The sequence below is a fragment of the Schistocerca nitens genome, chromosome 4 (genome assembly GCF_023898315.1).
Source record: "Schistocerca nitens isolate TAMUIC-IGC-003100 chromosome 4, iqSchNite1.1, whole genome shotgun sequence".
Classification (NCBI taxonomy): domain Eukaryota; kingdom Metazoa; phylum Arthropoda; class Insecta; order Orthoptera; family Acrididae; genus Schistocerca; species Schistocerca nitens.
This window is the reverse complement of record NC_064617.1, coordinates 615,396,256-615,412,873: the sequence shown is the minus strand read 5'-3', so window position 1 is coordinate 615,412,873 and position 16,618 is coordinate 615,396,256. Positions and strand designations below refer to the sequence as shown.

General features: G+C 37.1%; 1 protein-coding gene across 1 annotated transcript in view; it reads left to right on the top strand.

Moving 5' to 3' along the window:
* LOC126251307 (intermembrane lipid transfer protein VPS13D) overlaps positions 1 to 16,618 on the top strand; it is a 520,493-nt gene that overhangs the window by 430,872 nt on the left and 73,003 nt on the right. The window contains 1 exon segment of the mRNA XM_049951633.1: positions 7,412 to 7,608. Coding sequence (XP_049807590.1) covers positions 7,412 to 7,608 — 197 coding nt within the window.

The following is a 16,618-nucleotide window of genomic DNA, read 5'->3' as shown; positions in this document are numbered from 1 at the left end:
AACATACAAACAGATGACGGAAAAACAAGACTCAATGGAGAGCCTCCAATTGAAACTTGTCATAAGATAGACACACTAAATAAGAAGAAGAAGAAGAATTTATTTAACCTCAGTAACTAGTACTGCATTTTTTATTAAATTTTTGCTCCAGTTACGTAAAATATATATTTCATACACTATTTTTCAATGGGCCATGCGTGAATGGGCAGTATTAGAATGGTTATCTCTGTGAATTAATGATTTGTTCAACTGATCTCATCTGTAAATTTTGTTTGTTGTGAAATAAAATTGAATTTTTTTAGGATTGTCAGAATAGCATGAAAGCTAAAAACCACAACCTGTTGTGTTGTGCTCACAGAGTTGAGAAATATTTTGTAAAACTCATAAGAAAATGTTGATGTATAATCAGTATAAAGTAGACACATGCTTTGATGATCTGACAATATGGTTTTAAATGATCTAACAATATGATTTTAATTTTACATTATTGAGCAAGAACTTACTTGTGTCATCATATTGTATAGCAGTGTTCTCATATTTTTCCTCTGGGTCATCTTTGATCAGTGACCAGTGATGGCGCCTCTTCTCTTCTGGAATGTTCCAAAGTCCAAACTGATTTAATGCAAAAACACAAATTATGATGAAGATGAAATATTTGAATTTCTGTATAACATTTTAAAATATTGTGTCACTAGTTAAACGTAAAAACTGAAATAAATAAACTAAAAAGAAAAAAGAAATTACTTAAATTGCTTGGTAAATTAAACTGGTTACTTGGCCAGGGTGGCAGCACCATCATGTTTATGCCCAAGAAGCAGGGAGGAGAAGCAGTAAATGCTTATACTCCAGTGGTCTGAGAAGTAGAGCACTGTCCTAGTACATATCTATGCACCACTGAATGAATTATGTATTTATACCAAAATCGGAAACAGTGCATACAGTGTATCTCATCTTGGCTGTGTCTCTAAAACTACCTTCCCCAGTCTTCCACAGCTGTGTCAGTTGAGTCATTATCTGCTATTTCAGTTGCAAACGGCAAAACCAATTCTTTGTTTCAATCGATTCCAACTGATTTTATTACATTTTAAGTTTCTTTGCTTGTAGAACTGTCTTTCCTCCCACAGTTATTGCATACTCTCTTGTAATGTGGCACATGACCTTCCAAGTTTCATAATGTTACATCAGTATAAGCAGTGATGAATCCAGCCACCTTCCCCGGGGGGAATATATAGCTTGACGGTGGGGGGCGGGGGGACAAAGTTATAGGCTTAAAATTTAAATGTTAGCATTCTAAAGACGTAGCAGTGCTATTAATATTTAAAAATTTTCATGAATAGCTAATATATAATTAAATAATATGTAAGTTCAGTACTAAGCTGTTATGCTAAGCCTAAATTAATTATATTAAATAATAAAATAATTTTATTGCATGCAAAAAAAACTCACATTTACATCAAACTAATACGTTGAGGCTTTTTTACAGCATATCTCTTGATGATGTCATCAATAAAACTTTCTGTTGGCTTGTCGTCCCCTTCAGTTGAAATCTTCACACAAACTTGGAGCATTTCCTGACCCATCCTATTCCTTAATTTTGTCATTACCCTGCCCATTGTACTAAATGACCTTTGCACACTGCAGGTTGAAACGGGGATGCACAATACACATTCAGCGAGTGTTCGTAGTGCTTCGTAGCCGATGTCAGCTCTCAGAATGAAAGAAGCATCAGAAGATGTATCATCTAATTCATTAGTAACAATGTACCTAAAAGAATGCAAGTCTGCAATAACAGTGTCAGTGTTTGTAAGTCCCAAAATCAAGCACAGGTCTTTACAATCATTATCACTAAACTCTAGAAATTTTTAAAAACTTTCAAAATATGCACTTAGTAACTATCACTTTTATTGCCTTCTCATCAAACCATTGCTCAATTTCATCAATCATACTTTTAACAAATTTCCTTGCACTTTCCATAGCTTAAATCTGCTCCTCTACGTTCGTGAATAGCACACCTTTAACTTTTATTGCGTCCTCCTGCAGTTTTTAAATTTTATTACATTTCACATATCGTCTAAAATCACTAAATCTACAATGAAATTAGAATTCATCATTTCTAACAAGATTCCTCCAGCTAAACTTGTTAAATCTGCACCGTCCTTTTGTATATGTTCACATGCCATTATAATGGACTTGTAGGTTAGGAAAATAGCATGAACTGTGTGATAGGTACTTAACCATCGGATGTCAACAGGTTTGGGTGTTTTTAAAACTGGTTGCTCTAAAGGACACTGAATTTCATGCAAAACATTTTCTCCTTTGGAAGAACCATGAAAAAGTTCCTAAATGTCTTTAACAACATGTAATGTGCGTTTTATAATGGGGTGTTTATTCCTAGAGTTGGTGGCAGCAATTGACAAAACATGTGCCCTACAGTGAATGTATGACAGCTTATGGCCCTTCCTCTCTGACAACCAAGTATGGACTCCTGAGATAGAACCACTAAAATTAGCAGCACCGTCGAAAGAACAAGATAATAATCTGTTGTAAGAAAGTTTTCTTTTCTTTAGTTCAGTATCAATTGCTGTAAATATGGATTCAGCTGAAGTGCTTTTCAACTCAACGAGGCATAACAACCTTTCCTTCACTTCAAACGATGGAGACTGTGCAACATATCGAACTACTAAAGACACTTTCGTCTGCCATTAATGAAAAATATTTGTCACGGAGAAATGTTTCATCTTGAAAGTCTAAAGACTCTCCCAAACAAGTCAACAATTCTGACGCAGTATACTTACTAAGATATGTCGACTTTTCACTCTGAAATTTTAACCACTTTTCAAGATGATTGTTGCTTTTTAGTACTACCTTACGAATTAGAGGTTTATATGTTGTTGTGCGGGGTATTTCTTCCTTACTAAGGAAATACAGATTTTGAATTAATGATGACAATGCTTGGCGGTTTAAAGCTTTTTCATTTTCATTTTGTTTAAATATCTGTGCATGAATTGGAGCGTTTAAGCCCTGTAATCTACAGTAATCTTCTAGTTTTCCTGTGCTTCCAGTAGTTTTTCCAAATTTAGTGAAAGGTACAGAAATAAACACTCCTCCTGTTTTCTGTAGAGTTTCGATATCTTTTTTAAATACATTTTACACAATTTGCAGGAAGCCCCACCCCGCTCGTGATCAAAGTACAACCAATTGTACTTACACTCCCATTTTTGCTGATACTTAATCTCCATTCAATACTTTGTTTAGAATTGCAGTTTATGGATGGGCCAGAAATAGCACATTTATTGTTTGAAAACTGTGGAAGGGAAACTGAAGACTTGGTAGACCTACGCAATTCATCGTCACAATCACTAGCACTTCTTTCAGTAGACTCACACTCGTCTTTGTCTTTTGCAATACACTGTCTTTTATTAGAAAAGAAAGAAATCAAAGTTTATTGTTTCAACATTGTATTTCAGCACTAACACTTCTTTTTATGTTATAAACCGACGAAGACTGCGCGTAGTACACTACATAATCACATTACACTTCCATAGTAACCTGTCGACTGGCTGTTACAACCTTACAACAGTTTCAACAATGCATTGAGTTTTTATACAACAATGAAAGCTTAGATTATACTCGTAGATCAGCATTGCCAAAAGTACCACTCATGGTGGAATGTACTGCTTCTTTAGGCAAAAATTGTGTATCCCCAGTGACACTGCGAAAATCATTGTCAAGTGTACACAAATATTTGGTTTGAGCTTTGGATTCATTGGTTAGGAAAAATCTATATTGCTATTAAATCTTGGAAATATTCCCAGTAATGCAATAAAAAAATTAAAACAATCTTTTATAATGTCAGATGCTACTTCCAATTCCGTATCAATACCTGGGGATGTGTTTTGCGACCTCAGGTTTATTCTAAGGGCAAATAAAGTATAGATATGAGTGGCGGATAAGAATAAAGTTCACAGCGAGGGTGGGCTGTGTAGCTAAGGGATTAGCTTACACATTAGGCCGATTGGAGGTGCGGTGAGGGAAGACATGAGAGAGGAGAGGCTGACTTATTCCACAATTGGCATTGTCAACACACCTTGCAACGCTTAGATTTACTGCACACTTATTATGCAGCAACTGCTAATTTGTTGGTGTTGGAAATAATACTACCGTAATACTAATACTAATACTAGTAATACTAATACTAGTAATAATAATAATAATAATAATAATAATAATAATAATAACCTAAAGGCCAATGAGGAAAGAAAAAAAAAAAAACTACAGAGAGCATATAAACTCACGTGGCACTATTATAACAAAAAGTCCATATCCATTAACACAAAATTGTTGCACTACGACACTGTCGTACTTTCAGAGGCACTGTATGCATCTGAAACAACACAAATAAGTGGGCAATCTAAAATCAAAGAAAGGAAAATTCTCAGGAAAATTTTTGGCCTGATACAAGAGCAAGGAATCTGGAAGAAGAGACCAACATCAGAATTATATAAATACACAGACAAGATTACGGATACAATAAGGCAAAGAAGAATGCAGTTCTATGGACATATCCACAGGATGAATGAAAACAAAATGAATAAAAGAAATTAAAGAGGACCTCAGACAAGCACACACAACAGTAAACAATGCAGAAAATAGAACTGAATTCAGGAACATCATCAAAAAACATAAATTTGACACATCATCACAGAAGAGACCAGGATGCAAATGGACAGTGGAGGGAAAGAAACAACACAGTGAACACATGAAGAAAATTTGGTCTCAGAAAAAACATAAACAATCATCATAAAGGAATTGAAGTTCAGACGCTCTCTTTAAATGGGAATAATCAATAATAATAATAATAATAATAACAGAACAATCAACGCTAAGTGTTCCAAACCGAACCGATAAGTAACGAAACCAAACTATAGGTACCCAGCTGCCACCTATTGTCTTACACATTCATTTTGCTTGTAAAAACTGCTTGTCATCACGACTTCTCCATAGTTGACTCCAAAATTCGTTAGTAACAGCAGCTGGCATAGTTTAAATTTTGTCACAACGATACAAGTTAACAGACCAGGTGATAATTTTTATGTTTCACCACAACTATAGATATGAATTTTTCGGGGGAATTTCCAATTTCAGGGCAGGGGTGGGGGTGGGGGGACACTCCCCCCCCCCACCCCCCGGCCACCCCGTGAATTCATCACTGAGTATAAGCTAATATCACAGTAACAAATATAAACTGACTGTGTGATCTAATGGGTATTATGTTTAGGTAGTAATACTAAGGTCCCAGGTTTGATTCCTGTTGACAAATTCAAATTTTTGTGTGGTGGAGAGGTCTTGAAGGAAGTCCACTCAGCCTTGTGTGGTCAACTGAAAAACTGATTGAATATAAAATCAGCAGAATTGACACACAATCTGCTTAGGTAACATTATATTGAGTGGCTTGCTCTAGGCCAGATGACACACATCATTTGTTTACTAGCAGCAGGAACCATTTCCTGTTATTTTTTGGTTTAGAGCACAAGATACCTGATGCATTATGAGTAAGGATCTTTGTTTTTGCAAGACTTCAGAGTAGTATTGTAGGATTTAGGTCTGTATGGTATGATGGCACTAGGGAGGAAAGCATTTTCCTGCAAAATTTTGTCACTGGAAGTAATAGGAGAAGGTTTGTACACCTTAAATAATGACAAAAGTTTCTCTTTCCATGTCTCTATATATTTAATTTTTTTATGTCCATTTCTGTATGATAAAATCGATTTTTCCGTTGTAGTCATAGAAGAGAAGTGATCAAGAAGTGAAACTCTGCATTCACAAAAAATGGCATTGCGCACTGTCACTTTGCAACATTTATTCACAGTGTGGCATTTATGAATCCACTGTTCATCTAAACTAATCACTGGCTGTTTTAATTCTGATGCTACATCTTTCCTTAAAAAAATCACTTTTTCTCTGGTCTGCTAATGACTATTTCATATAAGTACTCGAAAACTGTATAGCTGGAATACTTTTTCTCAGACTTTTTTTTTTTTGCTAAGTTGGAAGTCCATTTCCATGTGACAAAATTGTGAAGTTTTTGCAAAGATGGTATTTCCTTGCATCATTCATAAAGTTGCAGAAATTGTTGTCTTTGATAACACATTTATCTCTATGGTCAATGAAATATTTATTGTGTGCCTATTACTTATTATAATGAAAACAATCGGTTATTGACAATATAATGTAAATGGATAGATAAAAAAATCAACTCACCAAGTGACAGCAGAAGAACACACTGATTGTTGGGGACTGTCCCCAACAATCAATCTTTCCTTCTCATACTGCCTGGTAAGTCTTCCCTGACCTGAGGTTCTGGGTGACTTTTCTGAATTGTACCCCTTTTCCTAAACCTCTCCAGTCCTTTTCCTTCACCCTTCTTGCTTCCCCTTCAACTCTTCTGCCAGAAGAAGGAGCCCCTGGCTCCAAAAGCTTGTGAAAGTTAAACCTTTTTGTGTGTGTGTTCTCCTACTGCCACTTGGTGAGTAGATTTTTTTTATATTACTTACTCTGCTTTACAGCAGATACTTGAATCGTGCTCTATTCAGCATTGTGTCCCTCCTTCCGTAATGTGCATACCGTTGACTTGCTTACTCTGTTGGCACTATCACGCCTTTCTTTTTCTCACTGTCAGTAAAATTTAGACATTAACAGCAAGCTGTGACTGCTTACTGCAAAGGTATTTTTCATGCTTGCACTGTGAGGTAACACCACATGCTACTTTAAATTGGAATGTGGCTGGACCTTGTCACCTGAGCAAGTTAGTTTCCACTGTGGTCCGGGAAACCAGTTTGCTTGCCAATGAATGCCTACCTCTGGTCTTGTTTACCAAAGCTATGTGATTCTTATTAACTGAAGAAGAGAGAATGGTGACAGAAATTGCCAACACATTAAACAGTGATATATTAACAGAAGCACCACATAGTACTGGTTTTATTTTTCTTCTTAAAACACTGTCAGTTTAGATCTTCATGTGATGGTTAACTCTTATACTTTAAAAATTTGCGTAAAGTTGTTCTTAAATAGGTCCAAAATCAACATCTTGAATTGTTGTGTTTTGATATTAGCAACAGTAGGAAACAAACTATCAGTAGCTTAGTAGCTTGTACTTTAATTGTGGGATAATTCATTTAATATACCACCAGTTTTACAAATCTTCCACAGCATTGCTTAATACAGAGGAAAGCTCTTTAATACTTTGCTCATATTCAGCTGTAGACACTCTGATATCTCCTTTTATCAAATTAGTTGATTTGTTCCTGCTTGAAAATGTGTAGTTTCTGTAAATTATGCCTTTATGGTAGGTAATCATTTCCTATCTAGATATATATGGAGATTAATAATCAATTTCCATTCCTTATTTTAGGGAATGAGGTTGTGCTGGGACCACCACAGCCAGTATGTCATCAGTTGACAGTTACAGGTATACCTATAGAGCAGGCTGTTGGCAGGCAAAAGTTGCGCCCAGGTTCTGGATTTTTGGCAGTCAATGTTCTCATGGATGGACCCACAACTGTCTTGCAAATAAGTGATCTGAAGGAGAAGCAGTCATATCACATTCTCGTAAGTACTGAATTCTGCAACTTTTAGGTAGACTTGAAATATTACCCCTGTGTTTTCTATATGGCCTTTGAATTATGCCTCACGTATGTGTGTAGAATAATGCACTGCTTGACAATTGCAAAGGAACAGGGACATTGTTGGACAAGAATAATAACAGGTGTCGCGCGTAGTAGTCGCGCAGTTTGAGGCGCCATGTCACAGACTGCGAGGCTGCTCCTGCCGGAGGTTTGAATCCTCCCTCGGGCGTGGGTGTGTGTGTGTTGTCCTTAGCAGAATTTAGTTTAAGTAGTGTGTAAGTCTAGGGACTGATGACCTCAACAGTTTGGTCCCATAGGAATTCACACACTTTTGACATTTGACAATAACAGGCAATGATGAACAACTTGAAACACATTACATACATAATAGAGATGGAGTGGTATATTTACAACAAAAAATGGTACAGATTTTGTCATATGGAAAGCAGGGTAACAGACATATGTAATGTTCATGTCTGACACAGGTCAGACTCCCGACATATAGGTCGATATTGGACTCACCAGTTATTCACACTGGCTACCGAACTGTTTTCCTTGGGGATGTGTCCCACTCTTCTGTCAAGGCAGCTTCCTTGGGGATGTGTCCCATTCTTCTGTCAAGGCAGCTTATTTTCACCTGGTGGCAGACCGTGGAACTACTAATTTTTTTCGTCATACTGCATCAGCGCACTGATTAATGAACATACCTATGATGTTTCAGCATCCTGCAATGTGGAAATTACAGCAATTGGAGACAAGGTCTATGCTGAAATACTCCATATGGCATCCATTTCAGTAACTCACAAGATGCAAATGGAGAAATTGTTTGATATAACTGTTCACACACCCACACACACACACACACACACACACACACACACACACACACACACACACACACACACACAAACACAAAATCCATTACAAGAACATATTCTGGAAGATAGTTGGTCCCTGAATCCTGATCAAATTTAAGAATTTCTGTACTGACCTCAGTTTTCATTTAATAATTGTGTTTGCAAATTCTTACAGCAGCTTAAGAATTATACAGAATTTTTATAAATTAGTTTTACAAAATTAATGTGTAATTGTGAAAAAGAGTAAATAACTTGCAGAAATCTTTGATAGTGAACTGAATGCAGTATATCTTCAGTTTTATTCGCACATAATATTGTGGCATGCGCAAATGAGCTAATTCAACAGTCATCATGGAGTCATATAATGGTGCAGAGCATGTGCAGTGTTGCTTGTGGTTCCATGAATCCAAATCTGCTACTACAGATCAGAGACAATTCAGGACTAAATATCACTAGCCACCACCTCAAAGACAAACCTTTATTAATTGGTACAGTCATTTCACCGAAGCTGTGCTATACATCACATAGGATGCTGTTCATGGTCGGACAGCAGTCTGTGATGCAGCAGTAAATCTATGAGACATGAATATGCCTAGTGTTACAGTGCTGAAGGTAAAACAGAAAACCCTGTCACTGTCATTCAAACACTACAAATTGGAACTTTTGCAAGCTTTAAGAGAAAGTGACAAAGAAAAACAAGTTGAGTTTTGTGTAGAAATGTTTAACAAAATGGCAACTGAAGATGATTTTGTTAATAAAATTGTGTTCAGTGACATACCTGCAGTAAAGGAAATTGGCATAATGTTCGCATATGTGGTGAACAGAAACAGTGTCACATAATTGACCATGTATGGGACTTGCCTAAGGTAATTTTTTTTGTGCTGTATGTTGTAACAAGATTTATGGTCCTTTCCTTTCTTTCTCAGTAAACTATGACTGGCATATCATACCTTGGAACTAGGCCTAAGCACAATGAGAAACACAGACAGGAGAGTACTGCAAATGTTAGAATAAGGAAAGGTTCTCATAAAAGTATAATTAAAAATAATGTAAGTATATTTCATCAAAATATTGGGAATTTAAAGAATAAAGTAGATGAGCTTCTGGTTTGTTTAGAAGATTTAGAAGCTGAGAATGAAGTAGATATACTATGCCTGTCTGAGCATCACATTGTTACTGATATGGATAAGGTAAATGTAAGTGGATATAAGCTCTCTGCACATGTAATGAGAGAAAATATGGAGAAAGGAGGAGTTGCCATATATGTCAAAAGTTATCATTGTGCAAAAAGTATAGAAACAAAAAGGTTTTGTGTAGAGAAACATATAGAAGCATGTGCCTGTGAGCTTAAATTAAATAAAGGCACATTTATAATTGTAACTGTATATAGGTCCCCATCAGGAAATTTTCATCTATTTCTGAAAAATTTGGACTCCTTGTTGTGCTATCTGTCAGACAGGGGGAAGCAAATTATTGTTTGTGGGGACATCAATGTAGATTCTCTGAAAGAGGGTAATAGGAAAAATGACCTTGAAGTATTACTCGGTTCTTTCAATTTGACACCCGTTATTGATTTTCCTACTCGGGTGGTAAAGGATAGCAGCTCACTGATAGATAACTTCTTTATAGACCAAGATAAGTTTAACCAGATAAATGCTCAGCCTGTTGAGAATGGTCTTTCTGATCATGGTGCACAGCTAGTTACAATATATGACATAGCTCCATTCAGCAATACTAAACAGTCCTCCAAAGTAGTACGTTCAGTCAACGATTTAACAATTGCAAATTTCAGGGAAAGCCTACAGCAGTTAGACTGGGATGAGGTGTACCGTGACCCTGATGCCAATTTAAAATATAATTTATTTCATGACATTTTTGTAAATGCATTTGAAAACTGCTTCCCCAAGAAAATAGTTAAATATACTCGTAAGAAACCTTGTAACAAACCATGGCTTACTAAGGGTATAAAAATATCTTGTAACCGGAAAAGGGAAATGTATCTGACAGCAAGAAAGAGTAGTGACCCAGAAACTATCAAAAATTATAAAAACTACTGTGTTATATTAAGAAAAGTTATTAAAAAATCCAGGAGTATGTGTATCATGTCTGAAATCAGCAACTCTGATAATAAAATTAAAACAATTTGGAATATTATTGAAAGAGAAACAGGTCAACCAAGAGCAGAGGAAGACAGTATTACCATCAAATTGAATGAAAACTTTACGAACAAAAAGTCAGAAGTTGAAAATATTTTTAATAATCATTTTCTAAATGTTGTGGATATAGTAGGATCCAGGTGTTCATTAGAAGATGCTAGGCTGTTAATGGAAGAGGCCATACCTGTGCAATTTGATACAATTGAAATCTCACCCACTTCTCCCTCTGAAATTAGGAAAATAATAAACTTGCTTAAAAGCAAAAACTCACATGGAATTGATGGCATTTCTAGCAAAATACTAAAAGCTTGTTGTCAACAGATAAGTAAGATTCTCAGCCACCTGTGTAATAGCTCTCTGGAACAGGGCATTTTCCCTGATAGACTGAAATATGCTATTGTTATACCTTTGCATAAAAAGGGGGATAGATCTGATGTCAACAATTACCGTCCAATCTCCCTTCTAACAGCTTTATCCAAAATTTTTGAGAAAGTAATGTATTCAAGAGTAGCTTCACATATCTGTAAAAATGAAGTACTAACAAAATGTCAGTTTGGTTTCCAGAAAGGTTTTTCAACAGAAAATGCCATATATGCTTTCACCAGTCAAATTTTGAATGATCTGAATAACCGAACACCACCCATTGGGATTTTTTGTGATCTCTCAAAGGCTTTTGATTGTGTAAATCATGAAATTCTGCTAGACAAGCTCAAGTATTGTGGCATGAGTGGGACAGTGCTCAAATGGTTTAATTCGTACCTAACTGGAAGAGTGCAGAAAGTAGAAATAAGTAGTTCTCGTAACATGCAAAGATCAGCACATTCCTCAAACTGGGGAACTATCAAGAATGGGGTTCCACAAGGGTCAGTCTTGGGTCCTTTGTTGTTCTTATTATATATTAATGACTTGCCATTCTATATTCATGAAGAGGCAAAGTTAGTTCTCTTTGCTGATGATACAAGTATAGTAATCACACCTGACAAACAAGAATTAACTGATGAAATTGTCAATACTGTCTTTCAGAAAATTACTAAGTGGTTCCTTGTAAACGGACTCTCACTGAATTTTGATAAGACACAGTACATACAGTTCCGTACAGTGAATGGTATGACGCCATTAATAAATATAGACCTTAATCAGAAGCATATAGCTAAGGTAGAATATTGCAAATTTTTAGGTGTGTCCATTGATGAGAGATTAAATTGGAAGAAACACATTGATGATCTGCTGAAACGTTTGAGTTCAGCTACTTATGCAATAAGGGTCATTGCAAATTTTGGTGATAAACATCTTAGTAAATTAGCTTACTACGCCTATTTTCACTCATTGCTTTCATATGGCATCATATTTTGGGGTAATTCATCACTGAGGAATAAAGTATTTATTGCACAAAAGCGTGTAATCAGAATAATAGCTGGAGTCCACCCAAGATCATCCTGCAGACATTTATTTAAGGATCTAGGGATATTCACAGTTACTTCTCAGTATATATACTCTCTTATGAAATTTGTTATTAACAACCAATCCCAATTCAAAAGTAATAGCAGTGTGCATAACTACAATACTAGGAGAAAGGATGATCTTCACTATTCAAGATTAAATCTAACTTTGGCACAGAAAGGGGTGAATTATACTGGCACTAAAGTCTTTGGTCACTTACCAAATAGTATCAAAAGTCTGACAGATAACCAACTAGTATTTAAGAAGAAATTAAAAGAATTTCTGAATGACAACTCCTTCTACTCCATAGAGGAATTTTTAGATATAAATTAAGAAAAAAAATATTTAAAAAAATAAAAAATAAAGAAAAACAAAAAAAACACAAAAAATAAAGTTGTTATATTAACTTAAGTATGTTGTTAAATTAACCTAATTATGTCATGTATTGGAAAATTCGACTCGTTCCACATCATTACGAAATATCGTATTCATGATCCATAGAACTTGTATTAATCTAATCTAATCTAATCTAATCTAATCTAATCTGGTGTTCTTGAACATTATCGAATGCCACAATTACAACAGGATATGGACACAGAATTTATTTTCCAGCAAGATGGCGCACTACACCACCACATTATCCTCATGTACTTGTCACGTGTCTCTGTAGGAATGTGCTGACTTGGATTGGATGTGATGGAACAATATTCTGGCCGGCACAATCACCTGATTTAACCCCAATGGACTTCTGTGTATGGCATTACATTTAAGAAAAATGTTTGTTCCTCCACTTCTGGGAAGCAGTGACGAGCTGTGGCAATGGATAATGCATGCAGCTGGCACCATACATCAAGACTTGCTTCATAAAATGTGTCAGGGAATTAATTACAGATGGAACATTTGTCATGTTACAAAAGTTATCCACATTGGACATTTTTAAATAAAACTTGAAGATATACTGCATTCAATGCTGTATCAAACATCTCTGCAGGTTATTTACCTTTTTTCATAATTAATGGTTATTTTCATATAATGAAGATAGAAACACCCTGTATCTATCTGGTAAAATGACACCCTCTTGCAACAAGACTTCAGAATGCAAGCAGCCAAAAAGCCTATCACTGTGCAAAGGAATCAAAGAAATGAGAAACATTGGAGTAAAGAAAAGTAAATAATCATACCTAAATATATATTCTTCCAGATTTCCCACAGTACTTTGCCTCAGAAATGCTGCTTAGTAAGGACCAGCAGTAGTTTGACAACACTGTGATATTGCAATTAATGGAAGGATTAGAAGGAAATGACAACAATAATATTATGGAAAGAATAGAATGTTACTCACCATATAGAGGAGTGAGTGAGAGATGCAGAAAGACACATTGAAAAGGCTGCTGTACATTTAAGCTTTCAGCTAAAAGGCCTTCTTCCAAAGTAAACACACACATATTCAAATGAGCACAACTCACACACACATGACCACTGTCACTGGCTGCCGTGGCCAGACTGTAGACAGCAGCTGTGCCAGATAGGAGAAGCAAACTGGCATGGGTGGTGGGGGCAGGGGGGGGGGGAGAAGGGGATAGCAGGGTATGGGTGGAGAAGGTGTAGAGCTGCTTATGGGAGGATGGAGGGATGTGGTGGTAGGGCTGTTAAACACAGTTGGGAGGTTTGTGGAGAGGGGCGGGAGTAGAGAAGGGAAAAAGTTAATTGGGTAAATAGAAGGCTGTGTAGTGCTGGGGTGGGAAAAGGGAAGGGGATATGTGGGTGGAAGTAAGGGACTAGCAAATGGCGAGTAGTATTGTATCCATTTCATAATATTGTTAGTTCAATTACTTTTATAGCATTTTTCCATTTCAGAAATTCTCCATTTTCATCTCTAATGGCATCAAGGTTATCCAGGGAAAAGTCCAAATGATCATTCAAGAAATGTTTTTTAAGTGACATATTACATCCCATAAGGTGGTATGACCTCAGTAGTTCTTTTACAATATCAAGATAGTTCCCTGCCCCATGGTTCCTGTACAATACCAAGATAGTTCACTGCCTTGAGGCTGCCTAAAAAGCTGCAACAGAAACTTGTTTAAGAGTACCATGCCTTTCTTCCAACATTTCTCATCAACTCAAGAAAATGTTCATTTGACATAATTTCCTATGAACTACAGATATAGCTAATATGGGTTGGCTTACATGCCTCAACAACACAGTAGCTTCAACCGCAACAAGGAGGTATCTGTGGAGAGCCCAGACAAACATGTGGTTCGTGAAGAGGAGCAGCAGTCATTTCAGTTGTTGCAGGGGCAACTATATGGATGACTGATCTGACATTTGTAACATCAGCCAACATGACCTTGATGTGCTGGCCGGTGTGGCCGTGCGGTTCTAGGCGCTTCAGTCTGGGACCGCGTGACCGCTACGGTCGCAGGTTGGAATCCTGCCTCAGGCATGGATGTGTGCGATATCCTTAGGTTGGTTAGGTTTAAGTAGTTCTAAGTTCTAGGGGACTGATGACCTTAGAAGTTAAGTCCCCTAGTGCTCAGAGCCATTTGAACCATTTTTTCGAGTGGAAATTACATCTGTTACTTTTCCCAAGAACATGCAACTTTACTGTATGGTTAAATAATGATGGCATCCTCTTGAGTAAAATATTCCACAGGTAAAGCAGTCCTCCATTGCGATCTCTGGGTGAGGGCTACTCTGGTGGATGTTGTCATCGTGGGGGACTGACATTCTATTGATTGGAGAGTAGAATGTTAGATCACTTAATTGGGATGGTAGGCTAGAAAATTGGAAAGGGGGAATGGAGAAGTTTAAGTTAGATATAGTGGGGATTAGTGAAGTTTGGTGGCAGGATTAACAGGACTTCTGGTTGGTCACTGAGAGCCAGGACTGGCCCCATCTCCAAATATAGCAGTCCAATTTTATTGTTATTTTAAACATAGCCTAACTTGGGGTGTGTTGCAGACACACAAAAAATGCTTATTGGAATGAAACAAAAAATAAATACTTTACCAAGTCACATTAATGTGAACACCTATAAAAAACTGAATAATCACCTTTTGCAATGTGGGCATGCAGCAAGAGTGTCAGTGAGGTTCTTGAAGGTACTGAGGATCCATATTACAAACAGGCTGATCGAGTGGTCTCATAGGTTCTCAATTGGGTTTAAATCTGGGGAGTTTGGTGGCCAGAGGAGTACAGTAAACTCACCCCCTTGCTCTTCGAACCATGCACCTACATTATCAGCTGAGTGACATGTTGCATTGTCTGCTGCTAGATGCCATTGTGTTGAGGAAAAACAAAATGCATGTAGGTGTGCCAATGATAGCCTGTGGATGCCATTGTGTTGAGGAAAAACAAAATACATGTAGGTGTGCCAATGATAGCCTGTGGTGATACATGACCCAGGGAATGACATGATAACATTTCCCAGACCATAATTCTCCCTCTTCTGGTTTGAACTCTCCTGACGATTGTTGCAGGGTGTGCCAATGGAACATAAAACATGATTCATCTGAAAAACCCACCTGTTGCCAATCAGGGGACATCCAGTTGCAGTATTGGCATGCAGATTCCAACCTTTGCCACCAATGAGTAGCAGTCAGCAGTGGTACTTGAGCCAGGTGCCTGCTGTGGAGGCTCATATGCAGCAATGTTTACTGAATGCTCATTGAGGAGACCCTGTTGATAGCCTCTTGGTTCATATAGTCGGTCAGTTGTGCAACAGTTGCATGTCTGTTCACCCATATACATCTCCGCAGCCATTGTTCATCCCATCATCTATGGCTCGTGGTTCTCTACAGTTGCCTTGGCACCAGTTTTGGATAGTGCCATTTGGTCATGCATGGTATACTTCAACCACGGCAGCTCATTAACAGTTAAAAAACTTAGCCATCTTGGAAATGCCTCCACCCTTGGCTAGAAAGCCAATGATCATGCCTTCTTGGATGTTAGATAAGTTGCTCTGTTTTCACAATGTGACAATGATTGCACTTTTTTCCTCATCCCCCCCCTCCCCCGCCCCCCCTCAAACATGCTTTATGTGCCCTCGACTACTATAGCAACTGCCTGCCATCTGTGAGTGATTATTGCATGTTAACATCAAACATAGGCAGTGATCAGTTAATGTGACTGCACCGTGTATAATTTCATGTCAAACACTAAACCTAAGTTCACAAATGCAGTTTATACTAAGGTACTGTATATTGAATGAGATATTGCCAGTGGAATTCAAGCAGACTAACAGTTTTCCATGGTGCAATAGCTCTGGTAGTATACACAAGTGTATCATCAAGCCATTATTAACAGCACTAAGCTCAGTTGCATGTTAGAAATTATCTGCTTCAAACATGAAATATTTTCCAATCACATTATCTGCATTCGCATTTCTGATTTCCACATGTTCTCAGTCAAAAAGAATAGATTGAAGTGCCTACAAATTGAAATAACGTTTAAAAATATATTCACAATGTTGATTGTATTTAATTGTAAAAATTTCATAGAAAGAAAAACAGTGTCTAGCACACTTGCATGATGTGTCATT